We start from the raw sequence: 22,315 nt of genomic DNA on the forward strand, positions 1-22,315 counted from the left end.
TTGGAGAAAAGGACATTAGTTAGCATCAAAGAAAAAAGTGTTCTTGCAAGATAAATATACAGTCTATGGTTTGAAAGACTTTGAAAATATAGGCAAATGATATTGTGATGCTTGTGAGAAAGTAAGCAGCATTGCATTAAACAGGTGCTTGACAATAATACCGGCAAAATAAATCATTTCTCTATACCCCTAAATCTATTAAACAGATCCTACATGTGTTAAAAACTATGGGGCAGATTCACAGAAGGTAGTTGGAAATGTACTGTCATAGGTTTCGTCAAATGTTTTGTAATATCATGTAATTCACAAAGCATTCCACAATTACTCTTGGGAGTGTGCAAGAGTTCTAGAGTCTCAGAAGTAGTATGGAAATTCTTTCTCAAATTCCATTTACACACTTCACAAACTTGCACATCGGCATTTATATAATTTTACAGATGTGACCTCCCTTAAACGCCCACTACGAAGCCTGTATGGTGACTTACTATTGTATAATATTTCATCAACCTAGTGTAATATAAAGTGTGAGTAAATCATACTTTAATCAAACTTCACATTTTACAAAACATTAAGTTACATATATACTTGCAGCATCTGTGCATGTAAGTTACACTAACATACAGGAAAGGGTTTTTTAAACTGGGCACTATGCCTTTATCACCCAGGTCTTTTACATCAAAAGTAAAACGAACAAAATTCATCTCCCTATCACTGCAATGACAAAACTTAAAAAGCGTGGAAACATTCCTTAGCACTGAGAAGTGTAAGAAAGTTGGATAAGTGATTCATGAGGAATATTGTATTAATGTCCATAAATAAAAACAGTTACAGAAAATGTTACTGTTATTCAGAAACAGGAGATTAGGCTCCAGTGGATCATCAAGGATATGTTCGCTGTCCAAGGGGCAAGAACTGAATTTTATTTCTCACACATGCAGAAGTTTATTACAATGAAAGTGAGATCCAAACGTGTGTATTATGTTGAATCGTAAGATAAGTGACCTAGAAAGTGACCATAAAAGTGAAAGAATAGCCCCACTAAAATGCAAGCCAAGTAAAGGAACACTGAAGTTACATAAATGTCAAAGGTCACAGATGCAGGAACTCTCCAGAGTGGCCATATTACTGTTCCCAAATGAGCATCTAAGTTAAACATGGCCTGCATTCTCACAAAGGCGCACCAGCTTTAACTGCTGTTTAAAACAATCCCAAAGAACTGACATTTTATAGATAATAGCTATCTGACTGGTTGATCCCTGGGCGAGGAAGAACATCCAGATGGCCAGGAACCTGGAAAGGACTATTCTGCTAGCAGCAATGAGGGTATTGGACAAATAGCTTGTTGCGTATAGATGGCAATCTGCATACAGAGACTATAATCTGGAGGCAGTACTGGTGTACTTTGGTGTGTTTTAGTAACCTTGACAAACACCCTTGGAATTTCTGACCACCCTTGCAAATGGAAAACTTCCTATGTAGCCATGCAATAATGCAAACCCTCTTATGAACTGACTTGATGATGTAATTTGTAAACACCATCGTAAATGTGCCCAAAGGGAAAAAAAAGATTTCCACTGAAGTACATCTGGGCTAGGCCCCTAATCATCTCTCTTGGTCAGAACTGAGCATTAACAGCACAAACTTTTGTTTCAGACCTCTTAGAAATCTACCAACTGCCAGTCAAAGGAGGTTCTCGACAACCAGCTAGGCTTTTGAAGATCCTAATCAATAAAATGGTACGGGTGATCTAAGGAGAACATTAAATCTTGAGGAACTCGTCAAAACCCAAAAAGAGGGGAGGAAGGATAATCTAAGGTAGGTACAAATTCTAAATTGAGGGACTGTGGCCAAGACCCACAAGTCATTATTTGTCATGGTCTGGCAATGCTACAAACAGGACATCCTGCAATCAAAAGAGCCGTTATACAATGTGGCAGAAAGACATAAGGAAAATATAACCTCCCAGAACAATTAATATTCGCCCATTGGTGTGACACAAAACTGGCCTATAATCAATGCTTTTTCTTTTTGAAAGCCCTTTTGATTGGCTGACTTTGGAGACACACAAAGACGGTAAGCTAAGAAGCAATTCAACATTAAATGGTGAAAGAAAGACGGATATGATTGCTAGGGCCTCCAGTTGTGATAGCATACACGTTGTGTTGGTCAAGAATGTTGCTCTGATGAAAGGAAGAAGACAACAGTCATTTGTTCCTTGGAGAGTCAGGAGACGCACATCTGAGATTCATTTTCACACCATCTGAAGACAAATGGAGTTTTTCCCTTGCTATCTCCAGCTCTCACCGCAATGAAAATAGGAACGCCACCTAAAGAGACATAACGCCAATAAATGGTCATACCTCAAAGACCTCTCTGTAGAACGACCTTGGCAAAGCACCAGATCACAGCTTCAGTGTAGATTATTCTCATATGCACTACAATTGTACCCTCCGCTTTTGTTTCTCCCAAGAAAGTGAATATCAGCCCTTACAGTGGCTAGTGTTGCAGACTCCAGCACCAATTGTGATGGGGATCCATGAACATGCAGACTGTCATACTCGCAAGAAATATGAATTTAGTGGACACAACAGGGATGGGGCAGCAATATTAGCAGGCCTTATGAGGTGGTTTATGACACAACCGCTACACACAGGACATATGTGCAAAAGTAGCATAGGTCTGAAATGAAGAAATAATGCCTTCTTAGTGAGAGAAGGGGGGTTTTGTGAGTAAGGCTGTGCAATCAGTCAATACGCAGATCACACCTGCCTGATGTGCACTGGGGTTGATGGTAATTGGTCTTTTAGTGCTGTCTAACAAGGTTTCAAAGATAGTATAGAGGTTCCACAGGCAATAGCTCAATAAACAAATACTTCTTCCTTCGATTTAACCTCATTTCTAAAACTGCATTTTCAGCTGCATCTGCATAAACCAAATGAAGTTGACTGCATCTCAGTTTAACCAGCCATCTCACTATGCTGTTAGTCCAACTGCCCATAATGAATATGGTCTTTCCCTTATCAGCCCTGGGAAGAGCTGGTACTAAAACCGCTACCTGCACTCTGGAGAAGCTAGCTGACCTGAGGTGGGTCAATTCTTGGTCTACTGAGACAGAAGCAACACAGCTCTTAAAAACGGATGTTCACACAACCCAGGGGATTAAACTCTTGAGTCGGACACAGACAAAATATTGTCATCCTAGTCCTGTTTAGGTGATGACTAACAGAAGTACCCAAATCATGTCATATGCCCGTAGGAGGGCGTGGCTAGCAGCCGATGGACACGGTCGCAGCCTAGCGAGGCTCCCGACCCTCAGCCCTGTAATCCGCCTTTAATCCTGAATTAGACCCGGGATCCCCGTGGAAATCGGGTCGATCCCGGCGCCAACCCACAGGTCTGTTCCGACTGGGAAAGTGCGCCGCTACTCCGAATATAACGGACGCTGAGGGGTGCGAGGTGCCCGAGACGGCTGGGGACAAGATGGCGGCTCCCTGCATCGCAGCCACTGCGGAGTAGCGACGTGACCGCCCCGGAGGTCCTGCGGCCACAGCGTGGGGCACCGTGGAGTACGGGACTGGTGGAGAGCGGCGGCGGCGGCCCCCTGGAGCAGCGGCAGATCCTGCGGTCAGCGCGAGGTCCGCCCGGGAGTGGGATTCTGGCGGAGCTCCGCCCACAACCGCGAGGGGGCTTACTCGAGGCCCCGGCTTTGAGGCCTGCGATCCCTGTGGGCGCCACTGAGTCCTACACCGGCGACATACCCCCGGATGCGGCCGTGCCACAACAGGCCTGCTTTGGGACGGCCATATAGGACCACCGTGAGTTGAGGCTGCCCGGAGGGTGTACGTCCTTGCTCAGAGGGGACGCATTGTGGCCCAACGACGGGGCCTGTGACTTGCTTGGGCGGTGGCCCAACCCGGACCGGCCGTGCAGGGTGCATCTGTCTCCGCGACGGAGGGGCATTGAATCGGCCCTAGATCCGTGGGAGGCGGGGAACCGGGACCGGAGGGAGGAATACGCCCGCTGGGGCCCTGTGTATCCTACACTCTCCACCCCACCTCTGGCCCCCGGTGGTGATCCCTGCGTGGAGGGTGGCTCCGGGTCATTGGCACGGCTATAACGCTGAGAGGAGCTCCACGGAGTGCTGCCCGGCGGGCGGGGCCGGCTGGTGGACCCCAGTGCGGACCCCTGGCGCCTGGTTACCGAGGGAAGCGGATAGGCCCTAGCGGATCACTGGCGCCATTCTTGATCTCGGCCACACGACCCCCAAAGACCCGGCTCACCGCCCGACGACGGCTGGTAGCGAGACTATATTAAGGCTAACAGCGGACTACTGCGGGAGACGTCGTTGACGCCGGACCGCCCGGAGGGTCCTGTATTGCTGGGAAGTGCAGGATGGGAAAACCTAGAGGACCCAAAGGGGACGGGAGCCCAGCCACGGAAGCACCAGACGACTCCCCGCAACCCCCCACGGAGCTCCAGCTGATGCAGGACCGGATTCTAGACGCCATTGCTGCCACGAAGGAGGCCCTACAACACGATATTGGTCAAGTAGCGACGGGGCTGGGGCACCTGCGCGCAGATCATGCGAAGCTACAAGACAGGGTCAAGGCCGCAGAAGTTGCCTTACAAGATGTCGTGCCGGCCCACAAATCGATGGAGGGACGACTTACGGAAGCGATGGAGCGGATACAGGCCCTGGAGAAGAGAGCGGAGGACGCTGAAAACCGCAGTCGGCGGAATAACGTACGCCTGGTTGGCCTGCCGGAAAAAAAAGAAGGCACGGACATGGTGGGCTACCTGACTGACTGGTTCAAAACCGTGGTTGCCCCGGAGGGCTTATCTCCCTTCTTCACACTTGAGCGGGCGCACCGCGTGCCTTCCCGACCCCCACGCCAGGGTCTCCCGCCGCGACCGGTGGTCATCAAATTGCTCCATTATAAGGATAGAGACTGGCTCCTTCAGCGGGCCAGGGAAGCGGGCCCATTTCAGGTGGACAATAGTAACGTCACGCTATTCCCGGACTATACGTTTGAGACCCAAAAACAGCGAGCCTCCTTCCTAACCATCAAAAAGGAGCTACGTACCGAGGGTCTGCAATACTCCCTGCTGTTCCCGGCCAAGCTACGGGTGATAATCGACGACAAGGCGTTGTTCTTTGAGTCTCCGGCGGATGCCTGGGCCTGGTGGGACACCTACAAGGCGGGCACGGATGGGGCTCGCTTTCGAGCCGAAGAGGAGCGCCAGAATCATGCGGTCAGGCGATCGAGAAGACTCCGGGGGCGCAACCGGGGATCCAAGAAGCCTTCTACATCGCAAACTGAAGAAGAACGGAGAGCTGCGTTGCAGGCGGTTAAAGAGGTGTCGGGAACGGCGCCGTTCCACTCGGCAAGAGATTCAGCCTCAGAGGCCCTGGCCACGGGATCGGACACTGACTTCTCGGGGCTGGAGGGGGCTAGGGGCCCGAAGGTCACCCCCCAGACATCGGGGGAAATCGTTGAACCCTGACAGCTGTCCGCGGCCTCTGAGAGAAGAGGACCTGGAGGCGGCGCCCCCCCATGGATATTGGAACAGACTAATGTGAGACTTTTCTTTTATAAGTCGCATTGAGTATTGTGGGGCAGAGGGACCTGGGACCGAGGCTTGAGTGGTTCAGTAGCCAGCTCACGCACTACAGGGCCCATAAGGCCTCCGTGGTGATTACTACGGACTACTAGTTTACGTGAGCACGTTTGCTCACTAGTTTGGATGGGTGTCTCAGCTTCGCAGTTGAGTCCTGTTCTGGGGGAGGGGGGACCTGGAGTAGTTGGGGTGACTCGAGGTGCACTTGGGGTTGGGAAGTTGGGCGGGGGGGTGGGGATGGGTGGTGGTGGGAAAATGTCTGGTGTCTGGAAGCGAAAGTTTACTGATTTGACCTGCACTGACTGGGGTGATGGCTGACATGGGCTCGTTGAAGTGTGTGTCCTGGAATGTGCGGGGCCTAAATTCCATGACTAAGAGACACAAGGTACACGCCTACCTGGTTCGCAGGGGGATACACATTGCCTTCCTCCAAGAGACCCACTTAACTAAAGCGGAGGGCACCGCACTGCAGAGGAGATGGAGGGGGCACTTATTCCACACCACGTACTCGGCGTTTGCCAGGGGCACGCTTCTTTGGATCCGGGCGGGGGTTCCCTTTCAAGTTACTAGGCACACAGTAGACCCGGAAGGGAGGTATGTGGCGGTTGAGGGTTTGCTCCGGGGGCGTCAGTTGACACTTTGCAGCGCCTATGCGCCAAATGTAGAGCAGGCATCGTACTTCAACAGACTGACCAAACAACTAGCCTCCTATTTAACGGGTTCAGTACTATTGGGGGGGGATCTCAACTCCGTGGCGGATGCCACTCTCGATAGGTCGCACCCGCCTCTACACGCATCCCCAGTTCACAGACTAGCAAAACACAGATCAAACTGGCAGGGGCTGTGGGACCTGACGGATGCATGGCGCGCCCAACACCCAACTGAAAGGGATTACTCCTTCTATTCAGGTATGCACGACCTCCACGTGCGCATTGACGCGTTCCTCTGCTCCCAGTCGGTGTTGCCAATGGTTGCCCGAACTGAATATCTAGCACGCACGATCTCGGACCACAACCCCCTTCTTCTTACCTTTGCCTGGATGAACGTGGTTTCCCCAATTCCAACGTGGCGGCTTCATCCGGACACTTTAGACGATCCGCCGTTCAGCGGAGCGTTGGAAGATAGAATCACCCACTACTTTGCCGAAAATGAGGGGACTGCCTCTTCCAGGGCAGTGGAATGGGACGCGCTCAAGGTGGTGGTAAGGGGGCATTGTATAGGGAAGTTCGCGGGTGTGCGGCGAACACTGGCAGAAGATGTGGACAAGGCCGAGCGAGCCTTGCGGGAGGTGGAGAAACAACGGCCCAACCACCCCGACATGCAGGATAGAGTATGCTCGGCACGGGAAGCGCTGGCGGTAGAGGTGGAGCGCCTTCGCTGTTTTGATCACAAAACGTACTTAACCAAAGCGCTCGCTGAAGGAGATAAAACAGGGACGCTCCTAGCCTGGTTAGCAAACCCCAATAGGGGTGCTGCCCCAATATTGTCCCTGATTGATGCGAACGGTACCGAGTGTAACACCCAGCCGGACATTTTACAATGCTTTAAAGCGTACTACGAGCGACTGTATAGGGGAGGCCCAGCGGACCGAACCGAGGTGTTGGAGGACTTGTTGTCTGAGATACACTTGCCGTGCCTAGATCCGGACCAAGCGGAAGCCCTCGGGGGCCCGATTGACTTAGCGGAAATTAGGGGGGCCATAAAGAAGATGGCGCGCAGGAAAACACCGGGAGTGGACGGCCTGCCCATCGAGTTCTACGGTAAATATATTGATATCCTAGCCCCACGGCTCCAAATCATATATAACGAGGCGAAAGAGAGGGGGGGATTACCCTGTTCGATGCGCGAGGCGCTCATGATCCCCTTGCTCAAGCCGCATAGGACCAGCTCTGACCCGGCATCGTACAGACCACTGTCGATGCTCACGACGGATTATAAAATCTTGAGCACTATACTGGCCACCAGGCTGATGGCCCATATGCAAGACTTGATTCACATGGATCAGTCGGGCTTTATCCCCACTAGGAATACGTCTCATAACATCCGTAGGTTGCTGAGGCTCGTAGCGAACCCCCCACCGACCGCCAGAGCCCCGGTGGTGATGGCGATCGACATAGAAAAAGCCTTCGACAGCCTGGAATGGAGCTACTTGTACAGAGTGCTGCGAAGCTTCGGCATTGGGGATGAGTACGTGCGGTGGACGGAAGTGCTATATGCGTCAGCGGGCGCTAGGGTGCGAGTAGGGGCGTTGATATCGGATAAATATGCAGTGCTTAGGGGCACTAGACAAGGGTGTGCACTCTCTCCCTTGCTGTTCGCCCTCGCAATAGAGCCTCTGGCAGCACTGGCTAGGAAAGGTGACTCCTACCAAGGACTGGAGGTGGACGGGATTCGTCATTACATATCATTATATGCGGACGACCTCCTACTGTTCCTGGAGAATGCCGAAGAGGCAGTGGTGGGGGCAGAAGACCTGCTGGCGCGTTTCGGGGATGTATCGGGCCTGAAGGTGAACTGGGCGAAGACTTGCCTCTTTCCCCTCCGGAAAGCGGAGAGGTGCCCCATGACCCGTCCCGAGCCCCGCTGGGAGCCGGCCTGTTTGCCCTACCTAGGGGTGTACATCTATCACGAACCCACAGACCTGCTGGAGGGCAATATAAACCGTTGCATCCGAGCGCTGCAGGGTAACATGCTTTTCTGGGCCACCCTCCCTCTGTCGATGACAGGCCGTGTCTCGCTGCTTAAAATGATCGCCCTGCCGCGGTTACTGTACTTCTTTCGAACCTTGCCAGTGTGGATTCCAAGTGCCGTATTTCGACGGCTAAAATCCCAAGTAGTGTCCTTTCTGTGGGGAGCTGGCAGGCGGAGAATAGCCTTGGCAACCCTGACCCGCCCGAAGAACGAGGGCGGACTCGCGGTCCCTGATTTCGAGTATTATTATTTGGCCGCCCAGCTGCAATTCCTTACACAGGAAGTGGCAAGGGTATACCGAGGCCCGGAGCAGGAGAGGGACACTGGCACCCCTCGCCATGTGCTGGCGTACATCACCCTGCAGCAGAAGCTAGCACTCAGAGACTTATCTCAAGAGGAGCGGACTTTGAGGCTCTGCTGGAACCGCGTGCAAAAGCGCGCTGGCACCGGACACCCGTACGCACCCGAAATTCCACTGGGTATGCTCACGGCGCTGCCGCACGGCGGCGACTGGTCGAGCCTCCAGAGCTGGGAGGAGGCTGGCTTACAGATGGTGGGAGACCTCTTCACTGACGGGGTGCTCGCGCCGTACCAATCCTTGCAGGAGCAGTTCGACCTTCCGAGAGGTGACTATCTACTGCACGCAGCTGTGGTACGAGGGATCCAAGCGCACTGGGGCGAGGGACTGTGTGAACCCACGACGTCGCCACCATGTCAATATGTGATGATGGCCGCAGGCACGGTCAAGGCAGTCACGTGCCTGCACTCCAGAATACTCGAGAGCACCTTACGACCCCTTACGCGCTTAAAAACCCAATGGGAGACTGATCTGCAGAGGGAGATCCCGGATACGACGTGGGCCCAGTTGGTTCAGAGGCCCAGGAAGAGTACCAGGAACGCTCGGTTCCAGTTAATACAGCTATACATCCTTCATAGGGCTAACCTTACTCCGCACAAAATAGCGCAATACTTTGGAGCAGAGGACGCAGCGTGTCCTAGATGCGCACGGTTGGACGCAGACCTACTGCACATGCTGAGGGACTGCCCGCACCTACAGGACTTCTGGAAGGAAGTGGGCGATACCATGAACGCGGTCACAGAGAGGGAGCTAAACTACGATAGCGCAACTACACTCCTACACTGGTTTCCGCACACACGTAAGAATAAACTGACTAGCAAATTTATAGACATGGGCCTACTCCTTGCGAAGAGGGAACTCACTAGGGGATGGAAAGCGAAGGCAGCACCGACACATAGGAAATGGCTGACTGAGTTCCAGAAATGGGCGGCGGCGGAGAGCACGATCAGGTATCAACTGGCTCGACGAGGGCCTGACGAGAAGGCCCAGGCAGCGGCGCTAGCTTGGGAAACTCTAGTCCAGGCACTTAGGGATAGCACGGTAGAGAGCGAGGAGGAGGAAGAGGCAGAGGACCCTGGGGAACCTGGGGTGGCGGTGCCCACCATAGCTCCCACCATGGACACACACACTCCTTAGACATTTCCAGAATCCGCGGGTCACCAACACGCTCCAGCATGCGACAACCTAGACACGAGACACCATTGACCACCGTGGGTGGGGGGCGGGTACGGAAGGGAAGGAGGGGGGTTGCAACATTCCACTGACACCGACCTAACAGTTTGAACAGACCGGCTGCTGGAAGGGGGGGGTTGGTGGAGGGGGACAGTAAAGTTAAAAGCAGACTGCGGTTGATCATCAGATAAGCTATTGAGTAGTGATGGAGGGGAAGCACTTGGTGTGACAACTACCACCCAGCCCCAAAACTACGAGTCACAATGATGTGGGAACTTGTATTGCAGAGACTTTGATATTTTGAGATCCCGCATGTACTTACACGAGAAATAACTGTAATGCTTGAATTATTTTCTGCAATAAAAATTGTTTTACAAAAAAAAAAAATCATGTCATATGCCCGTCAGGTCAGTAGTATATGCTGTGGATGAACTCTGCATGACCCATGGTACCACATGTTGATACCCTTCCAGCCTATGGCATTTTTTAGGTTTAAATATTTTTATTTGTTTATGTCAAGGTATAGGTAGAAAGAGTAAAGACACATCTTATACAAATACAGCTTTAGCAAAAGGCAGTGTCGTAACATTAATGTTATGGCAATTTTTTAAAACAAAGCCCACATTTGTTTTGCCACATATTTAAATTATTCTATCTTCCACTGCAGGTACTGTGCCAAGGATAGACCTGTTATCTAGACACATAACTAGTAAAAGTTGGGCCTGGTGCAATATACAAAGCAGTGTGCACCAATCTTGTATGTGCTAAACTTAGAGAATTGACTCATATAGGCCTTAAGGTTCATGGAATTAAGTCACATGACAAAAGGCCAAGAAAATAAATGAATTTAATTAAAGCTATTTGTTCAAAAAAAGTTTGAGGAAATAATGTTTTCTGTATAAAGCAGCCAGAAATACTGTGCAACATGATGCAGTCTTCACTGGTTGGCTGTAAAGTATACACTGCTATAAGGCACATCAAGGATATAACCAAAGTACAGAATTGGTACATGCAAGTAGGTCATGCTAGTTATTAATAGTTTCACTTTTTGTTTTTAACAGATCCCTCCACAAGTTGGTGCATGTGCTTCTCACTAAGATGGAAGTGGAAAACGGTATGTTGTGATTATGATATTCATGTTTGTTAGCCTTGTCATTTGCATCCTTTCCCTCTCCACAAGCTGGTATTGTGTGCTGCAGTACATTCCTTTCCACTTACAACTACTGTGGCAACTGAAGGTTTCAGAAGCAAATTAAATTCCAAATGAAGCATCAAATTATTATTGGCACTGGTCACGATATAGCACAGGAGACTAACATTCATGGCTTTGGTGGTTATTTGGAGTTTGGCAGATGCTGGACATCCATGAACAATAGGTGGATGTCCTTTCAACCAGTCCTCTTTAGAAGGCATGTCTTATATTTATATTCGATGAATAGGACATGCAAGACATTAGTCTAACTCTACATAACCTGTGAACATGTGTTCCCTATCCTCCCTAGGCCTGACAACGGCACCCTGCATCCAGCCATATATGTACCAGGTCACCAAGTCTGCTAGGTCACGGAATTAATTTGTCACAGTTTGTGACATACGTTACAGAACAGGTAAACCAAATTGGTAGGGAACGAGGTTGCATGAGACCCATTATGAAAGAGAAAGGATACTGGCCAGTCTGCCCCCTATTCCCAGAGGCCCAACATCCACTAACCTATTCCCATGTGCGAAGAAATAAGATTCCCAGCCGGAGAAATAGCACAGGAATTTTCTTCGTTGCCATCCAGTTTTCCACTCACTCACCCCGCATAGCAGGAGAAAACCTAACATCTCCTTGGCCTCCACAGACACTCCACTGTGAAAGAACAGTGAGACTCAGCTTTTTTTAGGAAGTGGAGCAACAGGCACCCTAGCCTACCTGGAAGTAATGAAGGTGGGGTTGGGCCATCCACCTATCAAGTCCCCAATCAAGGAGAGGATCTAGGGCTTGGACTACCTGTACTCAAACATAATTTCCAGTGTCTCAGCAGAATTGCTGGGAACCGGGTCAGAGCCCTGATGCCTTCTCCTTCTGTATTTCAGGGCCAGAGGACAGTTCGTACCACTTAACAAAATATGTGGAAAGAATAAAGATATCCTCTAAACCAGTCCAAAGACTGATGTTAAATTACCAAGGACAAAGACTGGCTTTAGGCTGAGTTCTAACTTGTTGATGTTAAGAGGAGTCTGTTATGAGGGAAATAAGGAACTCCAGGGACTGATGGCAAGAGACCGCCTTTATGCAGCAACCAAGGACTTGTGTGAAACATCAATACAATGACTGGTAAAGAACCTTATATGAAGACTGAGAAGTGACCAAATTCTATTAGGAACGGTTATCATTCATTGTGTTGTTTCATGTCAAAAGCTATACAAACCCTCTTAGTTTCGAGTGGTGAAATCCCTTATACTAGTTACTACCACTGTGGGATAGACAACAATAAAAAACACACCTTATAAAAATCTAAAAAACAGATACAAACTGTCTTTTCTCATCTCTGGGTGGGTCTAACCTCTCCACTAAGGCATATAACTTTAGAACGGTGACCTACTATATTTTTTTCCTTACCCACCTTTATCAATTAATCCACGATTTCTGAAAGGGTGTCTAGAACTGATCACAAAGAGACACGTTGAGTTTAAAAGGGGTCTAATAAATAAAACAGAGTGCAACACTTGCATAATTCTGGTATTCTGATTAGTAGAAGAAAAGTGAAAAAGGTGTCAAACAAATGTTTTAACGAGTGTTCACGCCCACCGAATCAAAGACCCCTACCTTACATGAAAATAAGCACTCGAATGTTAACCCATATTCTTTTAGAAAATATGCTAATTTGTGGATCTTAAAGCAGCAGTTGCAGCTGGAAACTAACGCTGCTGATGAATATTACAAAAAGTAGCACATAGCTTTTCAGCTTGATGCGCATTTCTTTATTACAATGCTGGAGTCTGGGTGAACCACGTGATTCCTTCATTTGGTCACTGCTGCTATTGTTCAAGCTGTAGAACTGAAAGGGGCTGACAATTGCTACCTGTTACCATAAACAAGCTCTACTGACTATAGATTTTTCTTAGTGCGCAGCATGAGGACACATTTGACAGTAAAAAACACATTTCCTCTAATCATTCTATCTGGATAGTATTTCCCATGATTACTCTAAAGATTTGATTCCTTGACATGTCTGTTAACTCTGCCAAGTGGTTAAATGATTGTATGGAAACCCTTTGCCAACTTTTCGTTAAATGTAAGCAGCTTACCAGATAAAGGTCCTAATACGTGGGCAGATATTTCCAATAGAAGACAATAGAGAGTAATGCAAACACAGAACTCTGCCTTAGTAATAGGGTCAACATAATGGCAACATCATTTGCTACTAGACTATGGCAACTACCTTCTATCAGGGATCCTCAAAACAGAACTCTCACCCTTCATCGCAGATCTACACTTAGCTGCTGGAAAATTTGCCCTCATTTCTACCAGATCTTCATTCTCGCCTGCATGACTCCAAAGCACTTCATGGGGGAAAAAAACATGTACCTCAACCAGAAACCGTGGATCTCTGCAGAAAGACATCCTCTGAGAAGTATGGACACCCTCCTACTAGAACCCCTTCGCCCACCGGTGAAGTAAGCTAAACACTGACACAATCCTTCTCCAGATGCGCAACCAGAATCTGTAACCTCTTCCATCAAATATCAGAATAAGCACTTGTTTTGAAATGTTCAAAAAGCAACCAACAATATTACATTTGCAACACCACCTCCAAATGTAACTATAATGTTGGGACTCAGCTACCCTTTTCTCCTATTCCTCTGATAAAACATTTCATGTAAATAGGCTAAATCGAGAGATTGACTGCTGTGATAGTAAATTCTGACCACCCACTTGGGTACCGCTTGTAAACGTGAATGTATCTATTGTTAACTGTAATGCTCCTCTTAATCACTCCGCCCACGTCTTCCCCTGATCAATTTATTGTCAGCCTGCCACTTTCTCGTCTTTGGAATTCTTGCGGTAGAAATTACTCTCATCTTATGTAAAGCACTTTGATACTCTTGGGACTCGTTTGCGCTATACAAAAAATGGGTTTAACTAAATACATAAAATTAATTAAAATAATATTTATCAATTAATACACACTTAAAAATACTCCCTCCAGAAAAGAAATTACTTTTTTATACCATAATAAATCATTTGCTACCAGCTTCCAGAAGTGCAGATATAAGTGGAGGGAAGTAGAGTCTCCAAGTTGAAAGGTAGTCTTGGAAAGGTAAGCTTTTATGTTAGCTTTGGAACTGAAGCCCATCGTATGCTAGCAAACAAGATCAAACGAGACCAGATGAGCGTTTCACAAGGAGGAGGTGTGGAGTCAGTGGCAGACAGAGAAAAATAGAGGATGTGTGTGTCTGTTTATGTGAAAGAGAAAGCGAGAGTCGCGCAGAATTATTTTTCAAGAATTTGGAGAGTGTGCCCATGAAGAAAGAGTACTCTGTGGGATAATATGCCTGCCTGTTCTAGGTGAGAAGGTAGACTTTTCTGCAAGGTCGTTTGTTCAGTTTCTGCACACAACCTTCTCTTCAAGGCATATGTATGTAATGGTGCAGTGTGACTTGAAGTGTTGCCAGAGAAAGTGTCATACAGGTCTGTGGATATGTGTTCCTGTATACTGGTTGGCTTGATCGGTCTTGCAGCTGAATGCTGGAAAACTGTCGATGATTTCAATCTTTTTTTCCCAATTTCTATATGCTGATTGTCATGAACCAAACGAAATAGGGTGAGAGAATGCGTGACAATAATTCTATTTTCTTTGGAGGAATGGTACATCCTCACAACACTAGCCAGTGCATTTGTGTTCGGAACAACTCAATTCTCCACTTCTACCACGGTGTATATAAAAGAAACCGTGCTTTTGTTTCGTAGTTTTAATGGGCAAATACAAACTACCGAAATCTATATTTCAAATAAGAAAATGTGTCATCATGAGAAACTATGTGTAATGTGCATGATCTAGAAAAAATATGGGGTTCGTGTCAATCCGGATCCATGAAAGCAGCCCAACACCCTTGATCCCTGCTCCAAGAAAAGTGTAAATACAAAAAAAAACAAAGATAAAACAATAACAGTAAAAAAGTTGTTGGAAGTAAATAAAGGTAAAAATGCGGTTTGGCTGTTTTTCTAAAAAAGCGTGCATCAAAAACAAATTTTTCATACAACTGAACTGAAAACATTATTCTGACATGTAATACATGCATATTTTCGCAATCACGGACGCATTCACATATATACATAAAAAGAGATAAATGTAATAAATCCATGCAGTACCCCAAATCGGAATCAGAGTGAAGCTGAAGAACTGACGGGTCAGTATCCCAGTGCAGAGTCCTAATTGGTTGCAAAACAACCAGGCAGCGTTAGCAAGAAAGGCCAGAAGTTAGCAAAGCAAACATGTAAAATCGTTAAAGTTTTCAGGCGAATAAAAACATTGTATTGTTAGTCAGAACAGCTTTGAGAGCATTCAATGATAAAATCCATGCAATTAGTGAAAAGAAACATGAGTGCGTTTTCAACTGCTAGCATTCAATTTGGACCCAATTAAGACTTTATAGGCTAAGGTTTTCTTTGACAACAATCTACATTTAACAGGTACAGCGAGGCAGGATATCTTGAAATATTTGCAGCTAACAGCAGATTAGGTCTTTAGGAGCAAAGGTACTCCAATAGTGCCCAAAGCGTTAAATGTGTGCAGGAAATCGTCCAATTGGCACAGGAAATAAGTCAACACATAAAGCTTTTTGCAAGGCAGCACTGGAGATGTCCACCGGGATGTGGGACTGCTCGAGTTTCCACGCTGTGACACTGCAGTAATTATAGGTTAAACACTGCCTGGGGCACACAAGTGTCATTTGATGGGAAACCAAGAAGTTAAAATGTGAATGAGATGTCCTAGCAGAGGTGGCAGCTCAATACGAAATACATGGCAGCTGAGGGGTGGTTAGCTGTGCAGTACTTTTTTATTCTCGTGCACCAGTTTAGCATTAAAAGACTGAACAAGTGAATTAAAACGTGTTTATGAATAAAATAATCAAGTTTAAAACAATCATCCGGCTTAGCGAATTATTGTGCACCTATCTTCTCTGGTCCCAAAGCGCTCTTAAACAGGAGTCGAAAATATTTCAAAAATGGACAATTTCATGTGTTTGCATTCAATTTATTGTGTGGTACAAGAGTTGAATTCCTGACTTGTATTAGAGTTGGCATAATGTGCATGGAAGGTAGCGTTGCACCAAGTAGAAACCACCACACAAATAGACAAGCTTAGAACCATGTTTTGCAATACTCGTTGGGTATGATTAAACATTTATTTTATGATTTATACTGGAAATGTTAAGGCAAATGCTAAGAAAATACTATCATGAAAGAGTGTGCATCAGTGTGTGAAAAAGAAGATGGATACAGCGTCAGCCATTTAGCACAACATAATATCACACTCTGTGGATTTTACAATAGTAGGGCACGAAATCTAGGGCTGGCTGGCCATTTTTTCAGGCTGGCCATTTTTCCATGCTGCGTTTTCCTGGTGCTTGGAAGGCAGAAGCGCTGCTATGAACCAACCATGGCTTCCATGGCTCCATTCTAGTACCGGCCTCCTGCAGTGTGGGGCTGGTTTGAATATTTTTGCCAGGGCTGAATTTGGTTTCCAGTCCTGTCCAAATGAAGTCCCAACTCTGCAGCAGGAAATGTCTTTGTAATGTACGAGGCAGATAGGAGATAGAAGGTAGAACTTGGACCAGCACCCATTCTTAAAGAATAAAGGTGCTGATTGAAACATTTGCCGCATCATTTCATAGGGCCATGCAGGCATGCTCGAGCGCTAGGAGGTCTCATCACTGGCACCAGTTTGTTAACGGTCTTGTGGTCATTAATGCTCCATAAAAAGGCCGATCTCTGCACTGAATTCGAATGGCACATTCTACTTTAAAAAGATGCAATTCACTTTGTGGAGTGTGCTATATTTTAGAAGGAAATATTTGCACTATTGTATAGTGATGGCTGAGGGCGTTCCACTAGAATGAATCAATCACTGGAAGAAGGGTAAAGGTGCCACTCTAGAGATCCATGGCAACAGAACTATGTATGATGTGAACCATGGCTTATCATGTGCAACTGATCATCCGATGAAGGCAAGTACTCGCACATATACAAACATACAATGACATATCGCAGTAGAATACACTTATCAATATTTTAAACTGTTGTGTATGCTTCTGCCTGTCACCGGTGAACACTGCATTAACATGTCAGTATATGTGCCTTCTTCCATGTGGCACTTTTCGGCAACGGTTGGGACACGTACAGCTCTTTACTACGGCGGAGTTATGCAAGGACCGTTCCCCATAGAAAATGATTTTTTCCCATGATCAGTAACATGTATGCATAGGGCACTCGTATAAATGCTTGACCCGTGCATGTTTAATTACTGCTTTTATATACTACAAGGCAATTTGTTCTTTATGGTTTAGGCAAGTGGATTGTCTTCAATCGCTTCTGAAAGCAATATATATTTCATAAGCATGAGGAGCACGCGTTGGATTGTTGAGATCTTGGAGTTTGTGTGTTCCCAAATTTCATAAAGAGAAGCAAACATAGTAAAATGTATTTAATATGCAGGTAAAGAAGAACATTTACCTAAGGGTTCTTTGACCACCATTATAAAGTACAGTATACAGTTGTAAAAAATAGTAAGGTGAAGCCATACTACGGCCGAAATATAACTCAATTTATAAACATACCAGCACAGCTCTTCAGAGAGAACTTCTCACATTTAAAAAATAAAGAAATAAACTCAATATTCAATTCAAGTCTTTGAACAGGAGCATAAAGCACTGTATAAAAGGAACCCACCCGCCCAAAACTATGAAACACAAAATGTACATTTTGGGCATTAGCTACTGTGGACATGGTAATAAATGGACAGCAACAGGTACCACAGAAAACATTAGGGGAAAAAAGCAAGCAGATTGTTAGTGAATATTGAGCTGTTTATAACTATTTCAAAGAGCAGGTTCATACTGAAGCATTTTAGAGTTAGTGAGAATGTTGATAATGGAACGCACCAAATAATGCAGTTAGGCTGACGGTCTGTGTTGTCAACTTGTTTCTTTAGCCCTAGGTACTGTTTTTATTACGGTATTTCTTTGAGAAAAATTCTTACCTGTAACATATAGGTCTCCAGTGATTGTAGAGAATATCCTTATACTGTCAGGGGGACGCTTCAGTATATTTAGTTTGATCTTTCTTTCACATCACAAGTAGTAGAAATTTTGATATGAATTACTGTCAATCCACCCTCTATTGGCCAAGTCTATTTTTTGGGGAGGGTGGCATAAAGATTGTGTTTCAGTCCCAAAGGAGATGCTTACATTTCAACCTATACAATATACCTACACTGGATAATGTTAAGAAGCATTAAACAGCTCACAAACCTGAGCGTACTGACTTTTAGTAATACCACAATGAAAATAAATTAAATTATTATCCACTGAAATTAGTTCTTGGTAGAAAATGGATATTCTATTAAAGATTTACCAAACGACTGATGATGATGATGATGATAAGATACTTGTATAGCGCAACTTAGCCCGTAGGCGTCAAGGCGCTGAGGATGGAAAAATCTGTGTGGAGGGGAGGGGAGGGGGGGTGGGGCGTGCAGACTAGAAATAGAATTTACTGAAGAGCCAGGTCGTCAGGGCCTTTCGGAAAAGGAGAAAGGAGGATTGAGCCTTGAGCTCCACTGGGAGGGAGTTCCAAATCCTTGGAACGAGGGAGGAAAAGGCCCTCCTGCCGCACCTTGCTTTAGCACTTCTGGGAAAGGCAAGGAGATTTTTATTTGCTGAGCGCACGGCCCTGCCGGGGATATGACGGGACACAAGAGAACTAATATCCTCTGCCCCAAGTCCATGCAGGGCACAGTGAGTAAGGCACAAGGCCTTAAATTCAATCCTTGCTTGCATGGGGAGCCAGTGCAAACTTTTCCTGATGGAGGAGCCTGATGAACGCCTCGGAGAGTCAACAACGAACCTTGCGGCCGCATTTTGTATAATCTGGAGACGGTGGACAAGTTGCTTATTAATTCCTAGATAGAGTACATTACAATAATCTAGTCTTGAGGTTATGAGGGCCACCGTGACCTGTTTAGGGGCTTCGATCAACAGATAGTTAGCGATTTTCTTTAGGATTCGCAGAACCCCACAGCAGGTTGAGGCAGTCCTGCTAACCTGTTTATCAAAGGAAAGCTAAGAGTCAAAGATTACACCCAAATTCCAGGCAGATTGAGAGGGCGTGGGGCAGGCACCTAGAGCAGAAGGCCACCAGTCAATAGACCAGGTCTCCTGCTTGCCTCCGAAAATGAGCACCTCTGTTTTCTCCCCGTTTAACTTAAATTAATTTCTCACCATCCAATTCCCAACTGCTTCCATACAGGCTCTAAAATTAAGGGCAGTGATGTCAGTGGTTTGCAAAATGGAGACCATGATCTGGGTGTCGTCAGCGTAAGATACGACTTCCAGACCAAAGGATCTGACCAACCTGGCCAATGGTGTTACATAAATATTAACCCCTTCAGTGCTGATGACAAAGCCAGCTCGTCATGGGCGTTACTTGCGCTACGCGGATGACGAGCTGGCTTTGTCATAAACAAGCCATTTTTTTTTCAGCGCACAGCGGGAAAACGCGGTAGCGCGGTAGGGGTTAAAGAGCGTGGGGCTCAGGGACGAGCCCTGAGGGACCCCACACTGCACAGGCTTGATGGGGGAAAGATAGTTGCCCAGCTTGAGCTTGACCCTCTGTTCGCGTTGAGCCAGAAAAGATGTTAAAAGGCTAAGCGCGGGTCCCTCCACTCCTATCTCCCCAAGACGCATGGCCAAGATGGAAGGGGATAGGGTGTCAAAGGCGGCTGTAAGGTCGAGCAGGACCAGCAGAGTAGTCTGGCCACTGTCGACCTCAGCACGTATGTTGTTAGTGACAACTGTGAGGGCGGACTCGGTGCTGTGTGCCTTCCGAAAACCGTGTTGGGATGGGTCAATAAGGCTGGCGTGTTCTAAGAAAGTGCTCAGATGGGTGTTTAAGTGGGCTTCTAACATTTTCGCAGGAGCAGGGAGCAAGGAAATAGGGCGAAAATTCTTGAGGGTCCCTGGGTCTAGCGTGGGTTTCTTAAGAAGGGGTTTGACAATGGCTAATTTCCATAGCTCCGGCTAGACACCCTCGTGGATTGCCGGATTGATGACCTCCAGGAAGGGAGGGAGTAGGACGTCTCTGCACTCTTTAAAAATTTCAAGAGGGCAGGGGTCAAGAGGCGATCCCGACTTAAGGGCATCCAGGTGCAAGTTAAGTTGTTCTAAGGTTAACAAGGGAAAGTTGGTAAAGTAGCAACCCTGAGGTCTAACGGAGATCATATCTACAGAGGGTGCCACCATGTCGGAGGGGGGCCCTAGATCATTGTTGAGGGCTTCTAGACCTGAATGAATATCCATAATTTTCACATGGAAAAAGGTGGAGATTTGGTCGCTGAGATCCTGTGAGGCAGCAATGGGGGTGGGAGATTGAAGGGCACACAGGGAATCCACGATTTTGAATAGTTCCCGAGGAGAGCTAAGTGAGGTGGTGATTTTGGCAAAGTGGGATTTCTTTGCCGCCAACACTGCGGTTTTATACTCCTTGAGAAGTCTTTTGTGATTATCTTTTTCAAGGGGGTCGAGGTGGAGCCTCCAAAGCCTCTCCTGCTTCCTACAGCCCTGCCTGAGTAATCTAAGCGTGTCTGGATACCAGGGTGCTGTGGGACGTTTCCTTGCGGAATAATGCTGCTTAAGCGGGGCCAGAGTATCGACGGCCTTAGAGATGGCATTGTGAAGGTCTAGAGCACCCATGTCGGTGCCTTTAGGTGAAGAGGTCATGGGGCAGGACAATAGTGGGGCTAGAGTTTCATTATTTATCCCCCGAAGGTTTCTCTTTAATTCCCATCTGCTAGGATCTCCCAGCGCAGCGGTGGAATGAGGGGTAAAAAAATCAAACGGAACGGTCATGTGGTCTGACCAGGATAGAGGGAGGGGGATCCCTATCCTTAATCTGGGGTCATTGGAGAAGACACTGTCCAACGTGTGTCCAGCAGAATGAGTAGGCCCCATAACTCTTTGTGTTCACCCACAAGAGGCCATGGAGTCCAACAGGTGGATAGAATCCGTGGAAGTGTCATTCTCCAAATGAAAATTGAAATCCCCCAGGATAGTTAGATTTGGCCTATCTATATAGGGTTCCAGCATTTTTGAAGGTCAAGGTTAAAGCTGGCCCTGGGGCCCGGGGGCCTGTAAATCAAGATTCCCACAAAGGAGACGGTGGGGGCGGGGTTGAGGGCAAAATACATAGCCTGAAAAGAGGCTGAAGGCAAATGTTCGATGCGGCATTTTATAGAGGTTCAATGTATGATTCCCAATCCCCCTCCCCTCCGACCCACCCTATCCATTCTGGCCAGGGAGTATCCTTCTGGTATAGCATTCAGGAGTTCCGGTCCAGAGGATTCAGAGGCCCAGGTCTCAGTGACAAATGTCCAGGCGGGGCTTCTATCAGAGATAAAGTCTCTGAAGGCAAAGTTATTTTTGACCAAGGACCGGGCATTGATAAGGAACCCAGAATCCTTAGTCTGCGGGGGAAGCTCGTGATTACCTAACCCCGATCGTTTGTAGCGAGGGACGAGGGGATGGAGCAGGTACCTCTCCCAAGGCACTGACACCTGGGAGAATCTAGAAGCATTTCGGGGGTAATAATAATAATAATAATAATAATCCACATTTGTAAAGCGCACAATCACCCGTAAGGGTCTCTAGGCGCTGGGGGCCGTCGGGAAGATTAAGCGAGCTATTGCCCAGAGTCACATGGTGCTGGGCTAACCTGCCGCCGGAGCCGGGGATCGAACCCTGATCCCCAGGATCCAGCGTCAGTCGCCCTGGCCGCGGCGCCACACCTAAGCATGTGGTGGCAGGTTTTTCCAGGAGGTTTAAGTGAAAGTAACATCCGTAAGGTGTAAAGGGGGCTGACCTGCCCATAGGTGTCTATGGGTCCAGCCGTTCCGGCCCCCGGCGCATCCTTGGCACCGACGGGCGCAGACGGGCAGGGCTCTGGCACGACTCCGGCACAGGTCCGGCACGTCCGCTGGTCGCGTCCGCTGTGCGGAGACATGTCCGTCCCCTTTTATGCGTCAACTAGACAGCGTCAGAGCGCTTCCACCCACCCAATATGGCCGCTGTGTAGCTTCGCCTGCCCGGGACCGGACGACTCAGCGCCTGCACTCGGCTGAGAGTGGCCCAGGTAGCGAGGGAATGGGGGGGGATGGTAACAAGGTTTAAAAAGCTTATTAAATCAAGCAAGAATTACGATTTAAAATACAC

General features: G+C 47.4%; 1 protein-coding gene across 4 annotated transcripts in view; it reads right to left on the reverse strand.

Moving 5' to 3' along the window:
- The window catches only part of DYNC1I2 (dynein cytoplasmic 1 intermediate chain 2), a 459,267-nt gene that overhangs the window by 244,996 nt on the left and 191,956 nt on the right, over nucleotides 1-22,315 (reverse strand). For 2 of the 4 annotated variants that reach the window (XM_078681572.1, XM_078681571.1), the window contains exon 5: nucleotides 15,201-15,260. The exons of the other annotated variants lie outside the window; for them this stretch is intronic. In XM_078681572.1, the coding sequence (XP_078537698.1) occupies nucleotides 15,201-15,260 (60 nt within the window). The remainder of the gene's footprint in view (nucleotides 1-15,200; nucleotides 15,261-22,315) is intronic. 4 annotated transcript variants of the gene reach the window in all.

This window comes from Lissotriton helveticus, chromosome 3_1 (assembly GCF_964261635.1).
Source record: "Lissotriton helveticus chromosome 3_1, aLisHel1.1, whole genome shotgun sequence".
NCBI lineage: Eukaryota > Metazoa > Chordata > Amphibia > Caudata > Salamandridae > Lissotriton > Lissotriton helveticus.